The sequence below is a fragment of the Macaca fascicularis genome, chromosome 2, assembly GCF_037993035.2.
Source record: "Macaca fascicularis isolate 582-1 chromosome 2, T2T-MFA8v1.1".
NCBI classification, from domain to species: Eukaryota; Metazoa; Chordata; class Mammalia; order Primates; family Cercopithecidae; genus Macaca; species Macaca fascicularis.
Window position 1 is genome coordinate 104,776,926 of NC_088376.1, and position 25,573 is coordinate 104,802,498.

At 44.2% G+C, this 25,573-nt stretch overlaps 1 protein-coding gene and 1 pseudogene across 16 annotated transcripts in view; one reads left to right on the top strand and one right to left on the bottom strand.

Moving 5' to 3' along the window:
* The window catches only part of ULK4 (unc-51 like kinase 4), a 701,729-nt gene extending 683,979 nt beyond the window's left edge, over positions 1-17,750 (bottom strand). For 14 of the 16 annotated variants that reach the window (XR_012431020.1, XM_074031785.1, XM_074031786.1 and 11 more), the window contains exons 1-2: positions 17,671-17,750; positions 10,001-10,186 (exon numbers count right to left, since the gene is read on the bottom strand). Coding sequence is in view for 12 of the 16 variants with exons in the window: in XM_074031783.1 (XP_073887884.1) it covers positions 10,001-10,138 (138 nt within the window). In the remaining 4 variants the exon portion in view is untranslated. Of the gene's footprint in view, positions 1-10,000; positions 10,187-13,908; positions 14,032-17,670 lie in introns of all 16 variants that reach the window. The other 2 variants (XM_074031782.1, XM_065540407.2) reach the window with 1 other exon arrangement.
* Positions 10,727-11,123, top strand: LOC135969703 (large ribosomal subunit protein eL36 pseudogene; annotated as a pseudogene).
* Positions 17,751-25,573: the final 7,823 nt, after the last annotated feature.

Genomic DNA, 25,573 nt, shown 5'->3' on the forward strand with positions numbered 1-25,573 from the left:
GTTCTCACCTTATTAGCAGCATCTCACACAAGTGGTTTATCTCATCACCGTATACTACTGTCTTTATTTGACCTCTATAACATCCCATGATTTGGCCAATATTTTTAGTTACAGAGAACAGAATCTATTCTGGCTAACAAAAGGACTTATAAGGGGCCTAGATAATTCCAGAATTAATGATGGAAAGTTCCTGAAACAGAATCTAGGCTCAATTTCTGGAAAGAGTTCCCAAACCACACCATAAAACTGAGCCACCAGAGGAGCTCCTATCTCCATCAGAACATTAAGGAATCAAGACTCTGCCATCACAGCTATCACAGCTGTCAGCACCAAAGTGCTGCCTCTGCCACCAGTAGGAAGCCACCACATCCAAACCATACTGCCTCTGCCTCAAGATGTGCTGGCAAATGGATGCCTTGGGGCCTTTACCACTTACATCAGTTTGGAATCCAAGTGTCCTTCTACTGCATCTAATTAATTTAATCACAATCCCACCTAGAACTCTGGCTGCAAAGAGTCAGGGAATTGCAGTTTGTAGCTCCCCAGAGCCTGCAGAACAGGAGAACATGCCAGAATGGGTGATAAGCAAACCAATCCACAGTTACCCACACTCTCCAGCTCCCCTCCTCTCTCACTGGATGCTCCCTTTCACTCTCCTTTGCTGGGTCCTCCTTCTCCTTACACTTGCTAAATGTTACAGTGAAGGTCCTGAGTCCTCTTCTATCTTCCCTCACATTGGCCTAATGTCTTATGCTGATGACATATAATTTTGACACATAAAGATACACAGCATTTCCATCCCTCCAGAAAGTACTTTGTGCCCATTTCCAGATGTCTTCCTTAAATTTACATCTCCACCCTGATCAACCCCCTAAACTGCAGACTCAAATACCCAATGTCTTCCAATGGGCACCCAAAATTAAAATGCCCGAATCCATTGTTTTCCTAGTCTTTTTTCCCTCAGTGTTATCACCATCCTTCCAGTCATGTAGGCCAAAACCCTAGGATAATCATTGACTTCTCTTTCACACCTCACACCCAATCCATGACCAAAAACAATCATCTGTACTCTACACATGTATTCAGACTCTTCATTCATAGAAAGTCAAAACCAGCAAAATTAATCAGTGGAGTTAGAAGTCAAGATCATGATTACCCTTGGGTGGGAAGAAAGAGACTGGCGGGGGCAGGAAGGGCATCTAAAATACTGCTCATGTTATTTCTTGATTATGTGCTGGTTTCACTGGTGTATTTGTTTTATGAAAATTTAAGCATACAATTATGCTTTCCTGTATGTATATACTTCAGTAAAAAGATTCACTCAAAATGGAATACATTTTAGTAATAAAGGAATAACTATAATACTTGCAGTAACACAGGTGAATCTCAATAACATCTTAAGGAAAAGAAGTGTGACACAAAAAAGTACACACCACAGGAACCCATTTACTTGAGGTTCAAGAATAGGCAAAATAATCTACAATGATAGAAGTAAGAACAGTGCTGGGGGCAGTGTTGAAGATGACATCTGGAGAGGTCAGGAAGCACTTTCTGGAGGAATAGACAGACTATTTCTTGATTTGGATGTTACATGACTTGCATACATTTGTTAAAAGTCATTGAACTATACACTACACTATTCAGGTGTGCCTAAGACCTCAAAGATCCCAGAATTACACTAATGCCTGTACTAGATATTCCTCATTCTCTTGGAATCCAGTACATTTCCCAATAGTACTTGTTCTACTTGGAAAGGCATCAGTTTACCATGGTAGCGAAATTTTCCCTGGGGTTGTGCTATCCACCCTTATGGCCAGCATTTGTAGTGTGTGTCACAAGTTGTATTCTCATGGTGAGATAGTTTCTCTGCTGTGATCAGGTTTCCCTGTTGCAGTCAAAGGAACAAGTGATTTAATCGGGATAAGTTTTACAGAAGATGGTGGCATTTGTTCCGGATCCTGATAAGCCTAAAAAGTATCACAAAGCTTCTTGTCTGAAAATTTCTCCCACAGTGGCCCTACTGCAGTCTTTGAAAATTCCCTATTATCCATTCCCCTGAATTAAGCCTTTGACAGATTCCAAAATGCTATCAAAATGTGATCACAGAAGGGGATGATACTTCAAGGAAAATGAATTTGTTACATTAGCTAGACACATCATCCAGCAGGGTCCTAAAATGAAGGAACAAGAGACAGGTAAATTATGACACCTGAAAGTGTGGTTATGAAAAGGTCCAAAGCAAGGGAAAGTACTGAGGAGGACTGTCAATGTGACAACTGAGAACAGCCAGTGGGAAGCATGATGGTAAATGCTATATGGAGAAGAGGAGAAAAAAGGCCATGAAGTCAAACTCTTCGTTACATGTAATTTTTTTCTTGGCCTACCCTGCTGGCCTCCTCAACTGGAGAAGGGGCATAGGTACCATGATCCGACAGATCTGAACCAACTGTAGATCAGGATAATACTGACATCATAGGCAATTGTGAGAAGTGAATGCACCCAGCATAGTGGCTGGAACATATTAGATATACTCAATAAATGGTAGCATATGATGAACTTCTGCAAAGGAAAAGAGTAGAAATGCTTCTGCAAGGTATGGGACACAGGAGTTTCCAAGAGCTAAGACCCCTAAAAAGCAGCGACTTGGACAACCATTTGAATGGAGTGTTCATACATGCCTTGATTCCTCTATCTCACCTATCTAGCTGAGCTACTATCTAGCTCAGAAGTACAGGATCTGCCTCTGACCGATCATTTCGCCCTCTAACACAGCAGACACTCAACAATACGCTTTTGTTGTTGAAGTGAGTGAATGGATCTTGGGAAAGAGAGAGGCTTCCCCAGCCTCTATAAATCAGGAATAAGGCAGACAGAAAACAGTGGCCTTTCTATATCCATTAAAACTCTTGCACATGCTGAAACTGCCCTCATCCTTCTTTCCCACACATGACCCCACATCCCTCTTCTCAACTCTCTTCCAGTTCTGGGTATTTCCCTCTCCATCTACACATTCTCTATGTATTTCTTGTTCCAGTGGTAACTATGACATAACAGACATCATGAAAGAATATTTAAGCCGGGCACAGTGGCTCCCACCTATCATCCCAGCATTCAGGAGGCTGAGGTGGGCAGATCACTTGAGGTCAGGAGTTTGATGGCAGCCTGACCAACATAGTGAAACCCCGTCTCTAATAAAAATACAAAGATTCACTGGGCATGGTAGTGTGCACCTGTAATCCCAGCTACTCAGGAGGCTGGGGCAGGAGAATCGCTTGCACAGGGGAGGCAGAGGTTGCAGTGAGCCAAGATCACACCACTGCACTCCTGCCTGGACAACAGAGTCTGGACTCTGTCTCAAAAAAAAAAAAGAAAGAGTGTTTATTAAGTGGCAGGCACTATACTAAATATCCTACTATCTTAGTGAAAGCTAGATATGTCAACAAAATACAAGCAAATTGAATTCAGCAGTATATTAAAAAGATTATGCACTGGCCGGGCGCGGTGGCTCAAGCCTGTAATCCCAGCACTTTGGGAGGCCGAGACGGGTGGATCACGAGGTCAGGAGATCGAGACCATCCTGGCTAACACAGTGAAACCCCGTCTCTACTAAAAAATACAAAAAAACTAGCCGGGCGAGGTGGCGGGCGCCTGTAGTCCCAGCTACTCGGGAGGCTGAGGCAGGAGAATGGCCTGAACTCGGGAGGCGGAGCTTGCAGTGAGCTGAGATCCGGCCACTGCACTCCAGCAAGGGGGACAGAGTGAGACTCCGTCTCAAAAAAAAAAAAAAAAAAAAAAAAAAAAAAAAGATTATGCACTGTAACCAAGTGGGTTTATTCCTGGAAAACAAAGATGGTCGAACATATGAAAATGTAATATACCACATTATGAAGGGGGGAAAAAAGTATGATCATCTCAATTAATACAGAAAATGCACTTGGCAAAATTCAACAACCTTTAAAAAAAAAAAAAAAAAAAAAAAAAAAAACTCCACAAGCTAGAATAGAAGGAAACTATCTCAACATAATAAAAGTCATATATGCCGGGCGCGGTGGCTCAAGCCTGTAATCCCAGCACTTTGGGAGGCCGAGGCGGGCGGATCACAAGGTCAGGAGATCGAGACCACAGTGAAACCCCGTCTCTACTAAAAATACAAAAAATTAGCCGGGCGCGGTGGCGGGCGCCTGTAGCCCCAGCTACTCAGGAGGCTGAGGCAGGAGAATGGCGGGAACCCGGGAGGCGGAGCTTGCAGTGAGCCGAGATCGCGCCACTGCACTCCAGCCTGGGCAACAGCGTGAGACTCCGTCTCAAAAAAAAATAAAAAATAAAAAATAAAAATAAAAATAAAAAAAATAAAAAATAAAAGTCATATATGAAAAAGCCAAAGTAAACAACATAGTCAATGGTGAAAGAGTAAAGCTTTTCCTCTAACATAAAGAAGTAGGCAAGAATGTCTGCTTTCTCCACTTCTAGTCAAAATGGTATAAAAAGTCCTAGCCAGAGCAATTACACAAGAAAAAAAAAAAGGCATCCAAATTGGAAAGGAAAAAGTAAAATCAACTCTGTTTGCAGACGGTATGATTGATTTTATATGTAAAAAACCCTAAGGCCAGGTGTGGCGGCTCATGCCTGTAATCCCAGCACTTTGGGAGGCCGAGGCGGGCAAATCACCTGAGGTCAGGAGTTCGAGAGCAGCCTGGCCAACACAGTGAAATCCCATCTCTACTAAAAATACAAAAAAATTAGCCAGGCGTGGTGGCAGGCACCTGAAATCGCAGCTACTTGGGAGGCTGAGGCAGGAGAATCGTTTGAACCTGGGAGGCAGAGGTTGCAGTGTGCCAAGATCACGCCACTGAACTCCTGCCTGGGTGACAGACTGAGACTTTGTCTCAAAAAAAAGAAAAAAAAAAAACCCTGAAGTTTCCATAAAATAAACTGCCAAAACAAAAACAAATTTTGCAAAGTAAAATACAAAGTCCAGGTCCAACACTCAAAAGATTAGCGGAATTTCTCTTTTTTTTTTTTTTTTTGAGACGGCGTTTCACTCTTGTTGCCCAGGCTGGAGCACAATGGCATGATCTCAGCTCACTGCAACCTCTGCCTTCCAGGTTCACACGATTCTCCTGCCTCAGCCTTCCAAGTAGCTGAGATTACAGATGCCCACCACCATACCCAGCTATTTTTTGTATTTTTAGTAGAGACGGGGTCTCACCTTGTTGGCCAGGCTGGTCTCAAACTCCTGACCTCAGGTGATCTGCCCCCCTCGGCTTCCCAAAGTGATGGGATTACAGGCATGAGCCACCACATCTGCCTTTTTTTTTGAGACAGTGTCTCTGTCGCCCAGGCGAGAGTGCAGTGGCATGATCGCGACTCACTGCAACCTCCACCTCCAGGGCTGAAGCAATCCTCCTGTCTCAGTCTCCCAAGTAGGTGAGACTACAGGCACGTACCACAATGCCTGGCTAATTTTTCTATTTTTTCTAGAGACAAGGTTTCACCATGTTGCCCAGGCTGGTCCTGAACTTCTGGGCTCAAGTGATCTACCCACCTTGATCTCTCAAAGTGGCGGGATTATAGGCAGGAGCCACCACACCTGGCACAGTCTGATGAGGTTTGATTGATGCAGGTACTGGCAAAACTCTCTTTATTTATTTATTTATTTATTTATTTATTTATTATTTATTTTTTTTTTTTTTTTGGAGACAGGGTCTCAATCCGTCACTCAGGTTGGAGTGCAGTGGCACAATCATGGCTCACTGTGACCCCTGCCACCCAGGCTCAAGCAATCCTCCCACTTCAGCTTCCCAAGTAGCTGGGACCTCAGGTGCATGCCACCATCCCCGGCTAATTTTTGAGACGGAGTCTCGCCCTGTTGCCCAGGCTGGAGTGCAGTGGTGCAATCTTGGCTCACTGCAACCCCCACCTCCTGAATTCAAGTGATTCTCCTGCCTCAGCCTCACAAGTAGCTGCGACTACAGACATGTGCCACCACGCCCGGCTGATTTTTTTGTATTTTTAATAGAGACAGGGTTTCACCATGTTGGCCAGGCTGGTCTTGAACTCCTGGCCTCAAGTGATCCGCCCACCTCGGCCTCCAAAAGTGCTGGGCTTACAGGTGGGACCCACCGCGCCTGGCCCACTCCTGGCTAATTTTTGTATCTTTTGCAGAGACACATTTTCACCATGTTGCCTAGGCTGGTCTGGAACTCCTGAGCTCAAGCAATCCACCTGCCTCAGTCTCTCAAAATGCTGGGATTACAGATGTGAGCCACCATGCCCAGGGGGAATTTCTATACATTAACAAATGTACAATCGAAAAAGGAAATTAAGAAAACAACTCCATTTATAATAGCAGCAAAAAGAATAAGACACATAGGAATTAACCAAACAGGTAGAAAGGCTTACACAACAAAAACTATAAAACACTTCTGAAAGAAAATTTTAAAAGACATAAATAGGCCGGGCATGGTGGCTCACGCCTGTAATCCCAGCACTTTGGGAGGCTGAGGCGGGCGGATCATGAGGTCAGGAGATTGAGACCATCCTGGCTAACACGGTGAAACCCCGTCTCTACTAAAAATACAAAAAATTGGCTGGGCGTGGTGGCGGGCACTTGTAGTCCCAGCTTCTCGGGAGGCTGAGGCAGGAGAATGACGTGAATCCGGGAGGCGGAGCTTGCAGTAAGCTGAGACTGTGCCGCTGCATTGCAGCCTATGGGATAGAGGGAGACTCCATCTCAAAAAAAAAAAAAAAAAAAAAAAGACATAAATAAGTGGGAAAATATCACGTGTTTATGAATTAGAAGGCAATATTCAGATATTAATAATTGACATTCAAATACTACCCAAAATCAATCTACCCAAAGCAATCTATGCATTCAATGCAATTCTTATCAAAATCCCAACAACTTTTTTTGTGGCACTAGAAAAAATCTATTCAAAAATTAATATAGAATCTCAAGGTATGTCAAATGGCCAAAACAATCTTAAAAGAAAAAAAAAAACAAACCTGGAGAACACACACTTCCTGATTCCAAAACGTACTACAAAGCTACAATAATAAAAACAGTATAGTACTGGCATAAAGACGGACATATAGACCAACAGTATAGAATAAGAAGCCAGAAATAAACCCTCACACACATGGTCAAATGACTTTCAACAAGTATTCCAAAACTATTCAATGGAGAAAGCGCAGTCTTTTCAACAAATGGTACCCGGAAAACTGGATATCCACACGTAAAAGAGAGAAGTTGGACCTTTACTGTTGTGGCCTGAATGTGTCCCTCTAAAATTCACATTGAAACCTAATGCCCATTGTGGTGGTATATTAGGAGGTGGAACCTTTAGGAGATGATTAGGTCATGAGGGCTCTGCCCTCATAAATAAAATTAGTGCCCTTAGAATAGAACCTTAAGGGGGCCTGTTTTCCTCTTCTGCCATGTGGGAACACATAGAAGGCACCATCTTTGAGAAAGAGAGCAAGCCCTTACCAGACACCAAAACTGCTGGCACCTTAATCCTGGACTTCCCAGTCCCAAGAACTGTGACCAATAAATTTCTGTTATTTAAAAGCTATCCAGTCCAAGGTATTTTGTTTTAGCAGGCCAAACAAACTGAGACATTTACGGAACACCACATACAAAACTTAACTCAAAATGAGTCAAATATCACTGAGGTAAAAATACATAACTCTCAGAACAACAAATAGGACAAAAGCTTCATGACACTGGGCTTGGCGATGATTTTTGGATATTTGGATAAGACATCAAAGACACAGATAACAAAAAAAAGACAAATGTGACTGCAAAAATTTTAAACTTTAGTACAACAAAAGGCACTATCAACAAAGTGAAAAGGCAACTTATGGAATAAGAAAATATATTTGCATATCATATATCTGATAACAGATTAATATCTAGAATATATAGAGAAGTCATAAAACTTAGCAAGAAAATAAACAACCAGATTAGAGAATGGGCAAAGGACTTGTGGAAATGGACAAAAAGAATAGACATTTCTCCAAAGAAGATATAAAATTGTCAACAAGCACATGAAAAGATGCTGCTGAGCATCACTAGTCATTAGGGAAATGCAAATCACAAGAATAATGAGATACCACCTCACACCCATTAGGATGGTTACTGTCAAAAAAAGAAAAAAAAGTACTGAGAAGGATGCAGAGAAACTGAACCCTTGTACACTGATGGGCTGGAAGGTAAAGATGGCAGAGCTGCTGAGGAAAACAGTATGGCAAGTCTTCAAATAATTAAAAATAGAATTACCATAGCACCAGCAATTCCACTTCTGAGTATACACACAAAAGAAAGAAAGATATCAAAAAGATATTTGTATCCACATTTCATAGCACCATTGTTCACAATAATTAAAACATGGAAGCAACTTGTGTCCACTGTTACATAAATAGATAAGCAAAATGAACTTCATATATGTACAATGAAATATGATTCAGCCTTAAAAAGGAGGAAATTCTGACACATGCTTCAACGTGGATAAACCTTGAGGACATTACACTAAGTGAAATAAGTCAGACACAAAAAAGAAAAATGCTGTATGATACCATTTACATAGAGTAGTCAAAACCACAGAAACAAAAAGTAGAATGATAGTTGCCAAAAGCTGGAGAAGGAGAAATGAAGAATTACAGTTTAATGGGTACAGAGCTTCAGTTTTACAAGATGAAAAGAGTTATGGGGATAGATGGAGGTGATAGTTGCACAGCAATATGAATGTACTTATTATCCCTAAACTGTACAATTAAAAATCACTAAGGTACAAACTTTGTTATATTGTATTTTACCAATATATTGGTAAAAATAATACCAATTATTATTTTATTTATATATGTCATGTATATAATATATAACATATTATAATATATAAATAAAATAATATAGATTATATATTATAACATAAATATTTATGTTATATATTATATATATTTATATAGATTATATATAAATATATATAGATTTTTTTTTTTTTGAGATGGAGTCTAACTCTGTCGCCCAGGTTGGAGTGCAATGGCGTGATCTCGCCACCTCCCGGGTTCAAGCAATTCTCCTGCCTCAGCTTCCTGAGTAGCTGGAATTACAGGCGCGTACTACCACGCCCGGCTAATTTTTGTATTTTTAGTAGAAACGGGGTTTCACCATGTTGGTCAGGTTGGTATTGAACTACTGACCTCGTGATCCGCCCGCCTCGGCCTCTCAAAGTGTGGCCACCGCGCCCAGCCCACAATATTTTTTTTTAAGTTAGGTATGGTCCAAGAAGCCTAGGCTATAAAGTGACACAGCTATTTCCAACCCAAGTCACTCTCACCCAGTGTCCTTCCTTGACAGTAAATTGCAGAGGTAGGGGGGAACCTGCTTGTTTCCTAAATACACCAAATTCAAAAAGTAAATTACCTAATATACAATATCGTTTCCAGGCTGGGCTCATTGGCTCCTGCCTGAAATCCCAACACTTTGGGAGGCTGAGGCAGGCAGATTACTTGAGCTCAGGAGTTCAAGACCAGCCTGGGCAACATAGCCAAACCCCGACTCTATGAAAAATACAAAAAATTAGCCAGGTGTGGTGGTATGTGCCTGTAGTCCCAGATACTCTGGAGGCTGAGGTGGGAGGATCATTTGAGCCCAGGAGATGGAGGCTGCAGTAAGCCCAGTGCACTCCAGTCTGGGCAACAGAGTCAGACAGACCCTGTTTCTAAGGGAAGGAAAAAAAAAAAAAAAAAGAGTACAGTTTCCCTGATTTATACCCCCCACCAAAAAAAAGAAACAAAAAAGAAAATTAAGTTAGTCATTACTTGGATATGTTTATTACTCATTATTCAGGACTGGTGGCCCTGAATAGATAGAAGGTCACCCATTCCGGACTGAAAATGTGGTGTTTGATATATCAAATTTAATGACTACTGTGAAAATGCTATCCCCTTCTACCCATCATAGCTATTTCCCCATGCCAATGTAAATACACTGACTTACCCAGTTGGTTATTTCAGGCCTTTTGCACTTATCAGTACAAAGAATGGCTACAAAATTGATTGTTCCCTTCCGTCGCCCTTTATAGACAACAGTCTTGCTTCCTCTTCCAATCTCCTCATACAGAATAAAGTTTTCCATCTCTGGGCCGATTTCTCACATACAGTAGAATAATAGCATCTCTAGCTCCTAAAAAGTAAACAAAAATGACATTGATAAATGCAAGCTAGTTGCATAATAATTACGCTAGGATAATTAGCCCAGGATATTTTATGTGTAAAAAAATCTAGCAATTCGACAAATTCAGAAAATTCACCTACAAATGTTAAATACTAGTGCTAATGTTTTTGCAGGATGAACGAAGCTACGGAGCAAATAAATAAAATTTCACAGCTGGCGCAGTGGCTCACGCCTGTAATCCCAGCACTTTGGGAGGCCGCGGCAGGGGGATCACCTGAGGTCAGTTCGAGACCAGCCTGGCCAACATGGTGAAACCTTGTCTCTACTAAAAACACAAAACTTGGCCAGGCGTGGTGATGCGCGCCTGTAATCCCAGCTACGCGGGAGGCTGAGGCAGGAGAATCGCTTGAACCCAGGACTGCACTCCAACCACGCCTAAGTAACAAAAGGACCACAGGCTATTCCCTTTGCAAAAAAAAAAAAAAAATTCACAAACCAATATTCAAGTTCCCATCAACAAGATCTTTTTAAAACACAGTGGCCGCCCATGCCTCTAGGGTGGGTTGATTTCCCGACATTCCATGCGGCCGGCCCTTCCGCCACGGCCACCATTGGAGAGCGGCAGCCATGGCTCTGAGCTACCCTGTGGCCGTGGGCCTCGATGAGGGCTACAGGGTGACCAAAAATGGGAGCAAGCCTAGCCCAGCCACCGCCAAAGTGGGCAACAGACTAAGCACACCAAGTTTGTGTGGGACATCATCCCAAAGGTATATGGCTTTGCTCCCTACGAGCCGGCGTGCCATGGAGTTGCTCAAGGTCTCCAAGGCCAAATGGCCCTCAAGTTCATCAAGAAAAGAGTGGGGGACACATCCGCACCAAGATGAATAGATAAGAGCTAAGCAACGTCCTGCCCGCCAAGAGGAAAGTGGCCGCCAAGAAGGACTGAGGCCCCCTACCCTCTGTCAATAAAACCTTCACAGAAAAAAAAAAAAATGTGAAAATAACAGCTATTTCGAACAAGAGTAACAAAATCCAGGTATGAATTAGATTTTACCCAACATCTCGTATCTTACTTTCTCAGTTACAATGGAAACCTGGTACAATGGAAAACAACATCTGCACAATGGGATAATATGTGAGGCAGAATAGGGTCTAGAGGCAGGGAACCTAAGGCTGTTTCACACTGACTTCTTATAACAAAATTGAAAGGAAAACCCTAACTTTCCACGCCTAAGTAACAAAAGGACCACAGGCTATTCCCTTTGCAAACCCCCTACCTTTTCTAGGCAGCAGATGGGAAATTAACTGATCGCAACCAATCAGAGTGATTGGGGCGGAGTCTTGGTTTGCAACTTTGTAACTTCACCTTAGCATCTAACTGGCTGCAGAGAATGGAATCAATGAATGAAATGTAATCAGTGAAATTGGCTGATGGCAACCAATCAGACCGATTGCAGGCCACCACTGATTTACGGGAGGTGAGCATGAAAAGGCCAATGGGAAACTTCTAGGGAGTATTTGGACTGGGTATCCGTATCCCGGACTTCCAGTGCTGCTCAGGCAGGTCCCACACTGTGGAGTGTACTTTCCTTTTTAATAAATCCCTGTTTTCATTCTTTTGTTGCTTCATTCTTTCTTTGCTTTGCTGGGCATTTTGTTCAATTCTTTGTTCAAAACGCCAAGAACCTGGACAACCTGCAGTCAAGACCCTCTGCCAGTCTTGACTGGTATGCCCCACCTAAACCTTATAAATTATGAGAAGCAAAAGAGAAAACAAGTGAAAATACAGTATAAACAAATATGGAATGATAAGTCCATGTAATCACTAGAGGCTGAAGGAGTCAATCCAAATACCATTAATACTACTGGCTCGTAGGCCAAATTGGGCATGCTGCCTACTTTTGTAAATAAAGTTTAATTGGAACATAGCCACACCCATTCATTTATATATTGCTTATGGCTGCTTTCAAACTGCTATATATTGCCTATGACAGAGTTGAGTGGTTGTGACAGAGACTCTACAGCCTGCACAAGCCCTAAAATATTTACTATTTGTCTCTTCATTAAAAAAAAGTTTGCCAACCCCTGCTCTAAATCAAGATGTTTGTTGTTGTTGGTTTAACCAAGGACTTCAACCTTCACCTAAGGTATAAGAAGTTAAATGAGTTCGTTTTCTTGGCCAACATAACCCTTTAATTTTCATAAGTAAATAAGGACTTGATGTAATCGCTTATCAGACATCTTATTTAGAATTTCAGTTAAAGTGGAATTAGAGTATTAAACAATATATGAGAAGTTAATCTAAGTAACTCATTAAAATCATTCTTTCAGTCTGAATACAGTGGCTCACGCCTGTAATCCCAGCACTTTGGGAGGCTGAGGTGAGCTGATCACCTGAGGTCAGGAGTTTGAGACCAGCCTGACCAACATGGCAAAACCCTATCTCTACTAAAAATATAAAAATTAGCCAGGCATGGTGGCACACGCTTGTAATCCCAGCTACTCAGGAGGCTGAGGTAGGAGAATCGCTTGAACCCAGGAGGCAGAGGTGGCAGTGAGCTGAGATGGTGCCACTGCACTCCAACCTGGAAGACAGAGCACCACTCAAAAAAAACAAATCCATCTTTCATAACCTGGCATCTCTTTGGAAAGATATGTTAGACTATATTAAACTTTCCAGAAACTCACAATATATCTACATATCAAAACAGCACATTGGCCAGGCACGGTGGCTTGCACCTATAATCTCACCCCTTTGGGAGGTCAAGGCAGAAGAATTGCTTGAGCCCAGGAGATTGAGGCTGCAGTGAGCCACAATTGCATCATGGTACTCCAGCCTAGGCAACAGAGTGAGACCATGTCTCAGAGAAAAAAAAAAAGAAAGAAAAAAATGTAAAAAGCACATTGGGCTGAACTCAATGGCTCATGCCTGTAATTCCACCACTTTGGCCAAGGAGGGAGGTTCAGTTGAGGCCAGGAGTTTGAGACCAACCTGGGAAACATGGCGACACATCATCTCTACACAATATTTTAAAATTTTAAAAAATTAGCCAGCAGTGGTAGCCTGTGCATGTAGTCCCAGTTATTTGGGAGGCTAAGGCAGGAGGATAGCTTGAAGAGGCAGAGGATGCAGTGAGCCAAGATCTCACCACTGCACTCCAGCCTGGGCAACAAAGTGAGCCCCTGTCTCAAAAAAAAAAAAACTTTGTATACCTCAAATACATACAATTACTGGTAGATCATACCTCAATATGGGTATATTAAAGAATTAAAAGCAGGGTCTCAGAGATATTTGTACCCCACATATTCACAGCTGCATTATTCACAGTAGTTAAAACATGGAAGCAACTTGTGTCCACTGAAACATGGATAAGCAAAATGTAATATATTTTGCTTTTGCAAAAACAAAGTTTTAGAGACTGGTGCACAACAATGTAACTGTTCTTAACCTCTACTAAACTTGTACCCTTAAAAAGGGTTAAGATGGTAAATTTTATGTGTATTTTACCACAATTAAAAATTTTTTAAGACTTCAAAAAATTAATAACAAAACTGGTGAATATATTGGCTGGATGTGGTGGCTCAAGCCTGTAATCCCAGCACTTTAGGAAGTCGAGTCAGGCAGATCACCTGAGGTCACAAGTTCGGGACCCGGCTGGCCAACATGGTGAAACCCCATCTCTACTAAAAATATAAAAAAAAAAAAATTATCCAGGAATGGTTGCACACACCTGTAATCCCAGCTACTCAAGAGGGTGAGGCAAGAGAATTGCTTGAACCCGGAAGGCGGAGGGAGGTTGCAGTGAACTGAGATTGCACCATTGCACTCCAGCCTGGGCAACAAGAGTGAAACTCTGTCTCAAAAAAAAAAAAAATTAAGAAAACTCATTTTACAGATCAAAAAAAAATCCAAGATTGTTCTATCCTAGGAGAGGAAAATTTTTTTCTATAAAATGTTAGGGGGAAAAATTTTAGGTTTTACACTTTATGGTTTCTGTCACAGCTACTCACCTTTGCTCTTGAACTAGAAAAGCAACCAGAGACAATAAGCAAATGGATGGATATGGCTGAGTTCCATTAAAACTTTTATTTATGGGCGGGGTGCGATGGCTCACACCTGTAATCCCAGCACTTTGGGAGGCCAAGGCAGGTAGATCACCTGAAGTCAGGAGTTCAAGACTAGCCTGGGCAACATGACGAAACACCATCTCTACTAAAAATAGAAAAATTAGGCCAGGCGCAGTGGCTCACACCTGTAATCACAGCACTTTGGGAGGCCGAGGCGGGTGGATCACCTGAGGTCAGGAGATCAAGACCATCCTGGCTAACACAGTGAAACCCCATCTCTACTAAAAATACAGGAAATTAGCCAGGCATGGTGGCGTGCACCTGCAGTCCCAGCTACTCGGGAGGCTGAGGCAAGGGAATGGCTCGAACCCAGGAGGCGGAGGTTGCAATGAGCCAACTGCGCCACTGCACTTCAGCCTGGGTGACAGAGACACCATCTCAAAAAAAAAAAAAAAAATTAATTAGTTAAAAACAAAAAGGCACTGGTTAGTATCTTTCTTTTCATGACAGTTTCCGTAAGTCCTTTTTATATTCCTCTTCGTTCTAAAACGCATTCATTAAAAAGAATGAAATCCTACCACACCCAGCTAATTTTTTGTTTTTGGTAGATATGGGGTCCTGCTATGTTGCCCAGGCTGGTCTAGAACTCTTGGCCTAAAGTGATCCACCTGTCTCGGCCTTCCAAAGTGCTAGGATTATAGGTATGAGCCACCGCGCCTGCCAGTAAGTTATTTTTCAATGTAATCCCAACACTTTTGGAGGTGGAGGCAGGATTGTCTGAGGCCAAGAGTTCAAGACCAGCCTGGGCAACATGATGAGATCCGGACTCTACACAAATACAAAAAGCCTGGCATGGTGGTGCACGCCTGTGAGGCCTCAGCCTCCCAAGTAGCTGGGACTACAGGTGTGTGCCACCAGCAGCTACATGGTATGTATTATAACCAAAATAAGATTAAACTGACAGTATGCTAAGATGGGAAGTTATTAAGACAGAAAAAATATAATCAGAAACATTAAGTGTTCAGAAATTGTCTACATTAGGATATATCAGGATAAGATGATAAAATAAGTTTTCATAAGGTATGTATAACTGAGTTCTTGAAAATAAGGTTTGAGGCTACAGGTGAAAAAATGAAGTACAATCTTGGGTTTTTTTGTGTTTGTTTGTTTGTTTGTTTTAAGGAAGGCTAAGTCTTGACCCCCTGGGCTCAAGCAATCCTCCTGCCTCAGACTCCCAAAATTCTGGAATTACAGGTGCAAGCCACCGCCCAGCCAATCCTGAAATTTTGAATTTGATTTAGGCCAAATTCATTTCCTTAACCTTTACTTTAGTCACATCTGACCATCAAGTCATATCTGGACAATTTCCATCTGAAATTAACAAAACACATTAGCTATAAATCTGCTTAGGGTGGTTTGTTACTTTCAAACATTTCTCCTCTCTAGGGCTTAGTTTCCTTAGAGTAAAATAAGAATTGGATCAGGTGATTTTCTATCTTTTTTTTTTGGACAGGGTCTCACTCCGTGGCCCAGGCTGGAGTGCAGGAGCAAGATCTAGGCTCACTGCAACCTCCACCTCCAGGGTTCAAATGATTCTCGTGCCTCAGCCTCCAGAGTAGCTACCTCAGCCTCTGGCACGCCACCACACCCAGCTAATTTTTTGTGTTTCTGGTAGATATGGGGTTTCGCTATGTTGCCCAGGCTGGCCTCAAGTGATCCGCCTGTCCCTGGCTTCCAAAGTGCTAGGATTACAGGTATGAGCCACCGCTCCTGGCACGAAGTTATTTTTCAATAACTTATTAATCGTTGAAATTCCATGACTTTAAGATTCTTTAACTCAGTCCAAAGACGTTCCCCATTACAGACTTCCTAATATTCATTTTTAAATCTGTAACCTCTTAGTTGTAAAATAAAACACAAATACAGAAAACTCCACAAAATATAGTTTAATGAATTACGAAAGAGGGACACCCTTCTAATCACCATCCAGGATCAGGAAATAGGACTTTGCCAGCCACATAAGAAGCCCCTCCGTGAGCCTATCTCAATCACCAACCCTCCTGATACCCACAAGTAACCACTCCCTGACTTTCGTAGTCATCACTTCCTTACGTTTCTTCATGGTTTTCTCACCCGAGTATGCTTTCTGAGAAACCACAGTTTAGTCTCTTAACCTATAGTGCTCCTAGGGAAGTCTCTCTTAATTCACAAGTTCACCTAAGCATCTAAGAAGCCAGAAGGCAGGCCGGGCGCGGTGGCTCAAGCCTGTAATCCCAGCACTTTGGGAGGCCGAGGTGGGCGGATCACAAGGTCAGGAGATCGAGACCACAGTGAAACCCCGTCTCTACTAAAAATACAAAAAATTAGCCGGGCGCGGTGGCGGGCGCCTGTAGTCCCAGCTACTCAGGAGGCTGAGGCAGGAGAATGGCGGGAACCCGGGAGGCGGAGCTTGCAGTGAGCCAAGATCGCGCCACTGCACTCCAGCCTGGGCAACAGCGTGAGACTCCGTCTCAAAAAAAAAAAAAAAAAAAAAAAAAAAAAAAAAAGAAGCCAGAAGGCAGAGGTGCAAATGAGGCATTTAAGAGTCAGGGGGCAGGTCCTACATTCAAGGAACGCTGAGAGCGACCAGGTGATAAGAGCGCACAAGTGCCCACCTTCAGCACAATCATGACTCCCGCACCAGAAGCATGAGCATCACCTGGGACTTAATAGAAATGAAAAAGTTATCGGCCCTGCCCCAGATTTACAGAATCATACACTCCGGCGGTAGGGCCTGGCCTTCTGTGTTACTACACGCCCTGGGGTGACTGGGATGCGCTCAAGTGTGCGAACTGCCGGCCAAATCAACCTTCGCCTGAGATGTAACGGATGGCGAGCGCCACGCTAAGCACTCCATAGGTGTTCCTCCTCGCTGCACTTCACAGACTCAATTATCACAGACTCAGGGTCGCTACGTAGTCACTCGCACCCCACTCCCCAGGCAGCTCGCGGCGGGCGAATCGGCGGCTTTCGCGGCCTCGCCACGTCCGTAGGCATCAGTTCGCGAGGCCGGCTGGGAGCCTAGGAAGCGCTGCAGGGCGGTGAAAACGCGGTCCGCTCTGGGGAGTTAAGAGGTGGCGTCCATAAAGCACCATCTCCCAAGCCGAAAAACACGAGCCCTCTCTCCCCGCTGCACCCAGCTACTAGAAAAGGCGTCCTGTGTGCCCTTAACTAAAGCCCGGATAAAAACGGGCGGTTTTTCGTTTAACAAGAGCGCAAAGCAGGGGAGTGAAGGGGGCACGGGGTCTACGGCCAGAAGGAGAGAGGGCGGACAGGCGCCCCCACCCTCCCCTCCCCCGCCCCCGCAGGCCTGCGCTCTCTTCTGCGACCGCTTAGGCAGACACGAACCCAGACTCGTGGCTACTAAAACCGCCACAGCCACGCACCTGGTATGTAAGTCAAGAAAAGACTCGAGTCCACTTGGCTGCTCCCGCGGTTGCGCGCATCTCGGCCTCTGCCTCAGGACAGGTCCACATTCCCAAGAATAGGGGAGAAAGCAGTGAAGCAAAGCGGAACGCGCGGAAGCGCCGACCAGCCTTACGGAGGCGGAGCCCCTCCAGGTTTGGATTCGTCCATACGGTTTCCAGGGCAGCACACAGAACGCCGGAAGAAGCTCACGAAGCTGACTGGCTGTACAGTTTCCGTTCCTGTTGGCGGGGACCCGGAAGTGAGTGACCACGAGAGCCCCTCCCTCCACCCAAAGGGCTTCACGCCCGGCCTTTGGACGAGCCCACAGGCTAGAGACTGGGAGTAACCACCACCCCTCTATGTTTGGATTTGCTCATTCCATCTCCATGGCTGCACGCAGAACGCCGGAAAAACGCAAAGCGCTGATTGGCTAAGAGTCTCAGTTCCTATTGGCTAGAGCCTGAAGCCAGTGAGGGACTATTCTTCAATCTTAAGTGGGTGCTGAGGCTGGAGTATGAAGTCCTGGGCTGTCGTCGTTTCTTCTCTTCCCTTCCCCACTGTACTGTTTCCTTCCCTTCTCTTCTTTCTGGCGTCTTCTGGGAGCCCAGGTGGACGTGGTGGCATAGTCTGGATAACCAACAGCGGCGCAGAAGCAGGGGTCCCGGAGTCCTCACCATTTAGAAAAGAGAAGGCTGTGAATTACCTTCCTTTTTGGAGATGGAGGAAACAGATGAGACACTCTGATCCCAAGTTGATTGTGTAAACTAAAAATAAAAGTTCCGGCCGGGCGCGGTGGCTCAAGCCTGTAATTCCAGCACTTTGGGAGGCTGAGACGGGCGGATCACGAGGTCAGGAGATCGAGATCATCCTGGCTAACACGGTGAAACCCCGTCTCTACTAAAAAATACAAAAAACTAGCCGGGCGAGGTGGCGGCGCCTGTAGTCCCAGCTACTCGGGAGGCTGAGGCAGGAGAATGGCGTGAACCCAGGAGGCGGAGCTTGCAGTGAGCTGAGATCCGGTCACTGCACTCCAGCCTGGGCGACAGAGCGAGACTCCGTCTCAAAAAAAAAAAAAAAAAAAAAAAGTTCCAAGCCCCCCTACCAACTGAGTGGACCCCTCCTCTGGGCCAAAGGCATGCCAAAGTTAACCTGAAGAACTAACACAGGCCATGATGGGAAGATGGGGTGGGACAGGCTTCGTTATACCCTCCTCCCTTTGGAATACAGGCACAGCTGACCAGCATTAACATTAATCAGAGACCATAAGACTGACGAAACAGACTTTTTGCAGCAATAAGATACCAACATGGCAGCAAGCCCCGAAAGACATTGAAGTATTTTATCCATATATGTATATATGCACACACATATATACATATATATTCTTAAATGAAATATATATACATATATACTCATATATATTTTGAGACGGAGTCTCACTCCGTCACACAGGCTAGAGGGCAGTGGCGCAGTCTCGGCTCACTGCAACCTCCGCCTCCTGGGTTCAAGTGATTCTCCTGCCTCAGCCTCCCAAGTAGCTGGGATTACAGGCGTGTGCGACTACACTGACTAATTTTTAGTAGAGACGGGGTTTCACCCTGTTGGCCAAGCTGGTCTTGAACTCCTGACCTCAGTTGATCCACCCGCCTTGGTCTCCCAAAGTGCTGGGATTACAGGTGTGAACCATTGTGCCCAGTCAAATATATTTCTTTGACGTATTTTGAAATGGCTTTGCAGCGCTATTTCTTCTCGGGGGAAAATCGACATTCTGTGACGAATCCCCTTGTCTTTCCAGGTCTTTTCCCTGATGCTGGAGAGAATTAACTAAGAACCTGACACCTGTTTTAAGTCTGATAAGAAACATTTACGATCTATTCTCTCTGAAACCTGCTACATAGAGGCTTCATCTGCATAACAAGAACCCTGGTCTCTGCAACCTTTTATCTAAACCCAGACACTGCTTTCTGTTGGTTCCAGGTCTTTATATAATAACTCTTTTAACCAATTGCCAATTGTAAGGTATATGGATGTGCTTTGGTCAAGGAATACGCCAAGGTGGATATCGGGGCCAGAGCGACTCAGCGAGTTTAGGATACAGGCGCGTATTCCACTTGTTATATAACTTGTTTACGTAAGTTCATATTTGAATCTGAGCCACTGTTACCTGTTGAAGGTATAACTGCCCTACTGACACTGTGCACAGGGCTGAGTTCAGCACAGCATGACCTGGTTCGTGCACTGGTGCCCAGAGTAATGCTACTAACCCCTCTAAGGGAGAGCGGTTGCCCTTAAGGTGGACAGAGGGGAGCTGAGCCAGGAACCAGCTTTTGCCCAGAGGGAGAGTTAAGCTGCTGACCCTGACAGACCTGGCTTTGCAGGCCAGGGAGTGCAGCTGCAGGCATGGGGGCAACAGGAGCCACAGAGCCAGAGCAGACAGTCGAGATAAAGCTGGACAGTGTGGGAGGGCTCATGCGATTAAGCTGCTGATGAGAGAGCTGCTGAATAAAACTACATTTCACTTGCCTACACGCCCCCCACCCCCACTAGTGTTCTTTCAGCTATTCACCCATCCATCCACTCCCCTTGGACCTCAGCTGGGGTTGGAACTTGACAATTGGCATAGTCGTGGCATAACACCAATCACCTATTAAATCCACCCTGATGTAGAAGCTCTTTCCAGCTTTCCTGACCCAACCATTACCTTATGTTATGTATTGATTGGTATCTTATTTCTCCGTAAAACATGTGAAACCAAGCTGCAGCTCGGTCACATTAGCTGTCAGGCCTCTGAGCCCGAGCTAAGCCATCATATCCCCTGTGACCTGCACGTATACATCCAGCTAGGCTGAAGCAACTGAAGATCCACAAAGGAAGTGAAAATAGCCTTAACTGATGACATTCCACCATTGTGATTTGTTTCTGCCCCACCCTACCTGATCAATGTACTTTGTAATCTCCCCCACCCTTAAGAAGGTTCTTTGTAATTCTCCCCACACTTGAGAATGTACTTTGTGAGATCCACCCCCTGCCCGCAAATATTGCTCCTAACTCCACTGCCTATCCCAAAACCTATAAGAACTAATGATAATCCCACCACCCTTTGCTGACTCTCTTTTCAGACTCAGCCCGCCTGCACCCAGGTGAAATAAACAGCCTTGTTGCTCACGCAAAGCCTGTTTGGTGATCTCTTCACACGGAGGCGTGAGACATTAGCCACATGTTCTTAGGGCCTCTTGAGACTGCCTCGAGCCATGGTCACTCAGATTTGGCTCAGAATAAATCTCTTTAAATATTTTACAGAGTTTAACTCTTTTTGTCAACTATCACTTAAGGCTTTCAAAGCTCCACACTTGCAAATTTCAACCACCAGACACATTGGAACCTGTACTCCAGCCTCAGTAACACAGCAAAACCCTCTCTCTAAAAAGGAAATATAAAAAGAAATTTTATTTTTTGCTAATTTTACAAGCATTGCTATTATTTAATGCCTCTTTGTATGAAGTAACAAATAAATTTCTTTTCTGCAGCATTTAATGCAATCCTTTGCCTAAAGAAGGAAATTTCTATGTGCTTGAATGACTCTTTTTTTTTTTTTTGAGACAGAGTTTCACTCTTGTTGCCCAGGCTGGAGTGCAATGGCGCAATCTCACCTCACCACAACCTCCGCCTCCCGAGTTCAAGCAATTCTCCTGCCTCAGCCTCCTGAGTAGCTGAGATTACAGGAATGCGCCGCCACCTCGCCCGGCTAAGTTTATGTACTTTCAGTAGAGACGGAGTTTCTTCATTTTGGTCAGGCTGGTCTGGAACTCCCGACCTCAGGTGATCCGCCCACCTGGGCCTCCCAAAGTGCTGGGATTATAGGCGTAAGCCACCATGCCCGGTCGAGAGATTCTTTATGATCATCCAGAGGTGAGAAAATGAACCAGCTCCCCACTTCAGCATCCTTCAATGCAAAAGTGGTTTGCAAACTTTACCATCAGAATCACCTGGAGCTCTTGTTAAAACGTAGATTTCTGGCCCCACCTATAAAACTTCTGGTTCTGTATCTCAATGGGGCCTAAAATTTTGCATTTCTATCAAGTTACCAGGTGATGTCAATGTTGCAAGTTGAGCACCACACTTTTCAAACAAACATCTAGAAAAAATGTTCTGATCTCAGGTAAATCACATCTCCTTTTACTTCTAACCCTTCCTGCCTTCTCAAGAATCCCAGTATCCATTATTGTCAGGTGGGTGTATTTAACAGCTTTGGTAGGGAAAACGTTTCCTCATGGACTACTGCCAAATTAATGAAGATTAAAACTTTGAAATTTTTTTTTTTTCTGAGTTCTGATAAATAACCTAAAAGTTCATGTCAGAAGCAATATCAGATCCTGGGTCTTCTTAGCCTAAGTTCCTTGGATGCTTCTGTCAGAGGCATGCCAACCAGAGTGACTCCATCTTGAATAGGGGCTGGGTAAAATAAGGGTGAGGCCTTCTGGGCTGCATTCCCAGGTGGTTAGGCATTCTTAGTCACGGGATGAGAGAGGAGGTTGGCACAAGCTACAGGTCAGAAGACCTTGCTGATAAAACAGGTTGCAGTAAAGAAGCCAGCCAAAACTCACCAAAACCAAGATGGTGACAAAAGTGGCCTCTGGTCACCCTCACTGTGCATTATACACTAATTAAATGCATTAGCATGATAAAAGACACTCCCACCAGTGCCATGACAATTTACAAATGCCATGGCAACATCAGGAAGTTACTCTATTTGGTCTAGAAGTGGGAGGTACCCTCAGTTCTGGGAACTGCCCACGCTTTTTGCGGAAAACTTACGAATAATCCACCCGTTGTATAGCATATATCAAGATATAGACTGGGCATGGTGGCTGACGCCTGTAATCCCAGCACTTTGAGAGGCCAAGGTGGGCAGATCACTTGAGATCAGAATTTTAAGACCAGCCTGGCCAAAATGGTGAAACCCCATCTCGACTAAAAATACAAAAATTAGCCGGGCATGGTGGCACGCACCTGTAATCCCAGCTACTCAGGAGGCTGAGGTGGGATAATTGCTTGAACCCGGACAGGGTCGGGGGCTGAGGTTGCAGTGAGCCAAGATGGCACCACTGCACTCCATCCTGGGCGACAGAGTGAGACTCTGCCAAAGAAATGAAGGCAGGAGGGAGGGAGGGAAGGAAGGAAGAAAGGAAGGAAGGGAGGGAGGGAGGCATGCAGGCAGGTAGGCAGGTTGGAAGGAAGGAACTATAACAATTATCAGTCCAGCAGCCCAAGCTGCTGCCCTGCCTGTGGAGTAGCCATTCTTTTATTCCTTCACTTTATTAATGAACTTACTTTCGCTTTCTTGTATGGATTCCCCTCGAATTCTTTCTTGCTTGAGATCCAAGGACCCTCTTTTGGGGTCTGAATCGGGACCCCTTTCTGGTAACACTTCCAGGCAACACATGAACCTACAAAGACAATTAAATTTTTGTATGCATGTGCATTTGTTTCTGGCTAGAGGGTCTGTGGGTTTGGTCAGATTCTCAAAGGTGCCAATGACTCAGAAAAGTTTAAGAACTCCTGCTATAGATAATTTTAAGACAATATCACAAAAGACAAACTAGAGAAAGCATGGACCATTTTAAGACAGTATCACAAAAGACAAACCAGAGAGGCCAGGCGCAGTGGCTCACGCCTGTAATCCCAACACTTTGGGAGGCCGAGGCAGGCGGATCATGAGGTCAGGAGATGGAGACCATCCTGGCTAACATGGTGAAACCCCATCTCTACTAAAACTACAAAAAATTAGCTGGGCATCGTGGCGAGCGCCTGTAGACCCAGCTCCTCAGGAGGCTGAAGCAGAAGAATGGCGTGAACCCGGGAGGCGGAGCTTGCAGTCAACTGAGATGGCACCACTGCCCTCCAGCCTGGGCGACAGAGTGAGACTCTGTCTCAAAAAAAAAAAAAAAAGACAAACCAGAGAAAGCATGGACTCTACTCAGTGACCACTACTGGTCCAAAGATTAGACCTGGACAGACATTAGTTCAATTTCAAAAAGTATAAAACAGTCGAGTGCTATTTAGATTCTTAAGTAGGACTGAGAGCTGAAATGCCATGTTTTGAATTGCTTAAATTCCCAACTGCTTTCAGAGTGACCTTTGCTTTCATCTCAGTTTTAGATTTTCATTCTCATTATAATTGGTAAGAGTGGATCTGACATGGAGAATATCAATGTGGAGTTTATTCAGGCAAATTCTTCTTTCCAGAAACAACTAATGTCTCATCTTCCTCACTTCTAGATGATCATGAAGAACCTCTTGCCAGACTCAGTGGCTCACAGCTGTAATCCCAGTACTTTGGGAGGCTGAGGTGAGAGGATCACCTGAGCCTAGAAGATCAAGGCTGCAGTAAGTCATGATCGCACCACTGCCCTCCAGTCTGGATGATAGAGTGTGACTTTGTCTCAAAAAAATTAAAAACAAAAACCTCTTAATTCGAGCACATAGAAACTTCCTTTTTTAAGGCCGGGTGCAGTGGCTCACGCCTGTAATGCCAGCACTTTGTGAAGCCAAGGCAGGCAAATTACCTGAGGTCAGAAGTTGAAGATCAACCTGGCCAACATAGTGAAACCCCGTCTCTACTAAAAATACAAAAAGTAGCCAGGAGTGGTGGTGAGTGCTTATAAAACCAGCTACTCAGGAGGCTGAGGCAGGTGAATCTCTTGAACCCAGGAGGCAGAGGTTACAGTGAGCAGAGATTATGCCACTGCACTCCAACCTGGGCAACAGAACAAGACTCTCAAAAAAAAAAAAAGAAAAAGAAAGAAACTTTCTTTTTTAGGCAAAGCATTGCATTAGATATTGCAGAAGAGAAAAAATATTCATACAAAGAAGTATATGAATAATAATAACAATAATAATGCATGTAAAGTTAGCAAAATATAAAATTCGTTTTTAAATTTCTTTTCTTTTTTTTTTTTTTTTTTTTTTTTTTGAGACGGAGTCTCCCTCTGTCTCCCAGGCTGGAGTACAGTGGCATGATCTTGGCTCACTGCAACCTCCACCTCCCGTGTTCAAGCGATTATCCTGTCTCAGCCTCCCCAGTAGCTTGGATTATAGGCATCTGCCACCACACCCAGCTAATTTTTGTATTTTTTAGTAGAGACGGGGTTTCACCATGTCAACCAGGCTGGTCTTGAACTCCTGACCTCAGGTGAACTACCTGCCACGGCCTCCCGAAATGCTGGGATTACAGGCATGAGCCATCACACCTGGCCTAAATATCTTTTTTAGAGACAGGGCCTCCCTCTGTTGCCTAGGCTGCAGTGCAGTGGCATGATAATAGCTCACCGTAGCCTCAAACTCCTGGGCTCAAGAGAGTCTCCCATGTCAGCCTCCCTAGTAGCTAGGACTCCAGATGCACACCACCGTGCCTGGCTACGCGCGCGCGCGCGCGTGTGTGTGTGTGTGTGTGTGTAGATGGGGCCTGGGGTCTCGCTATGTTGCCCAACCTGGTCTCAAGCAATCCTACCGTCTCAGACTCCCAAAGGGCTAGGATTACAGGCATGAGCCACCACACCCAAAAATGTTTATTATCTGATGTATGCTTTACCCTCAAGTTCTAAAGGCACCTAAAAAGGAGAAAAAAAATGTTTTATCATGTTTGTTTTTAAATTATTTTATTTCTACAAATTCATGGGGTAAGTGTGAAATTTTGTTACATGCATGTAATTCATAGTGATCAAGTCAGGGTTTTTAGAGTGCCCATCACTCAAGTTCCATATCTTTTTGTAAAGTATTGTCACTCTACTCTGCTATCAAACATTGAATTTCTTCCTTCTAACTATATTTTTGTACACTTTAACACACTTTACTTCATTATCCCCTCTCTCCGCACTCACC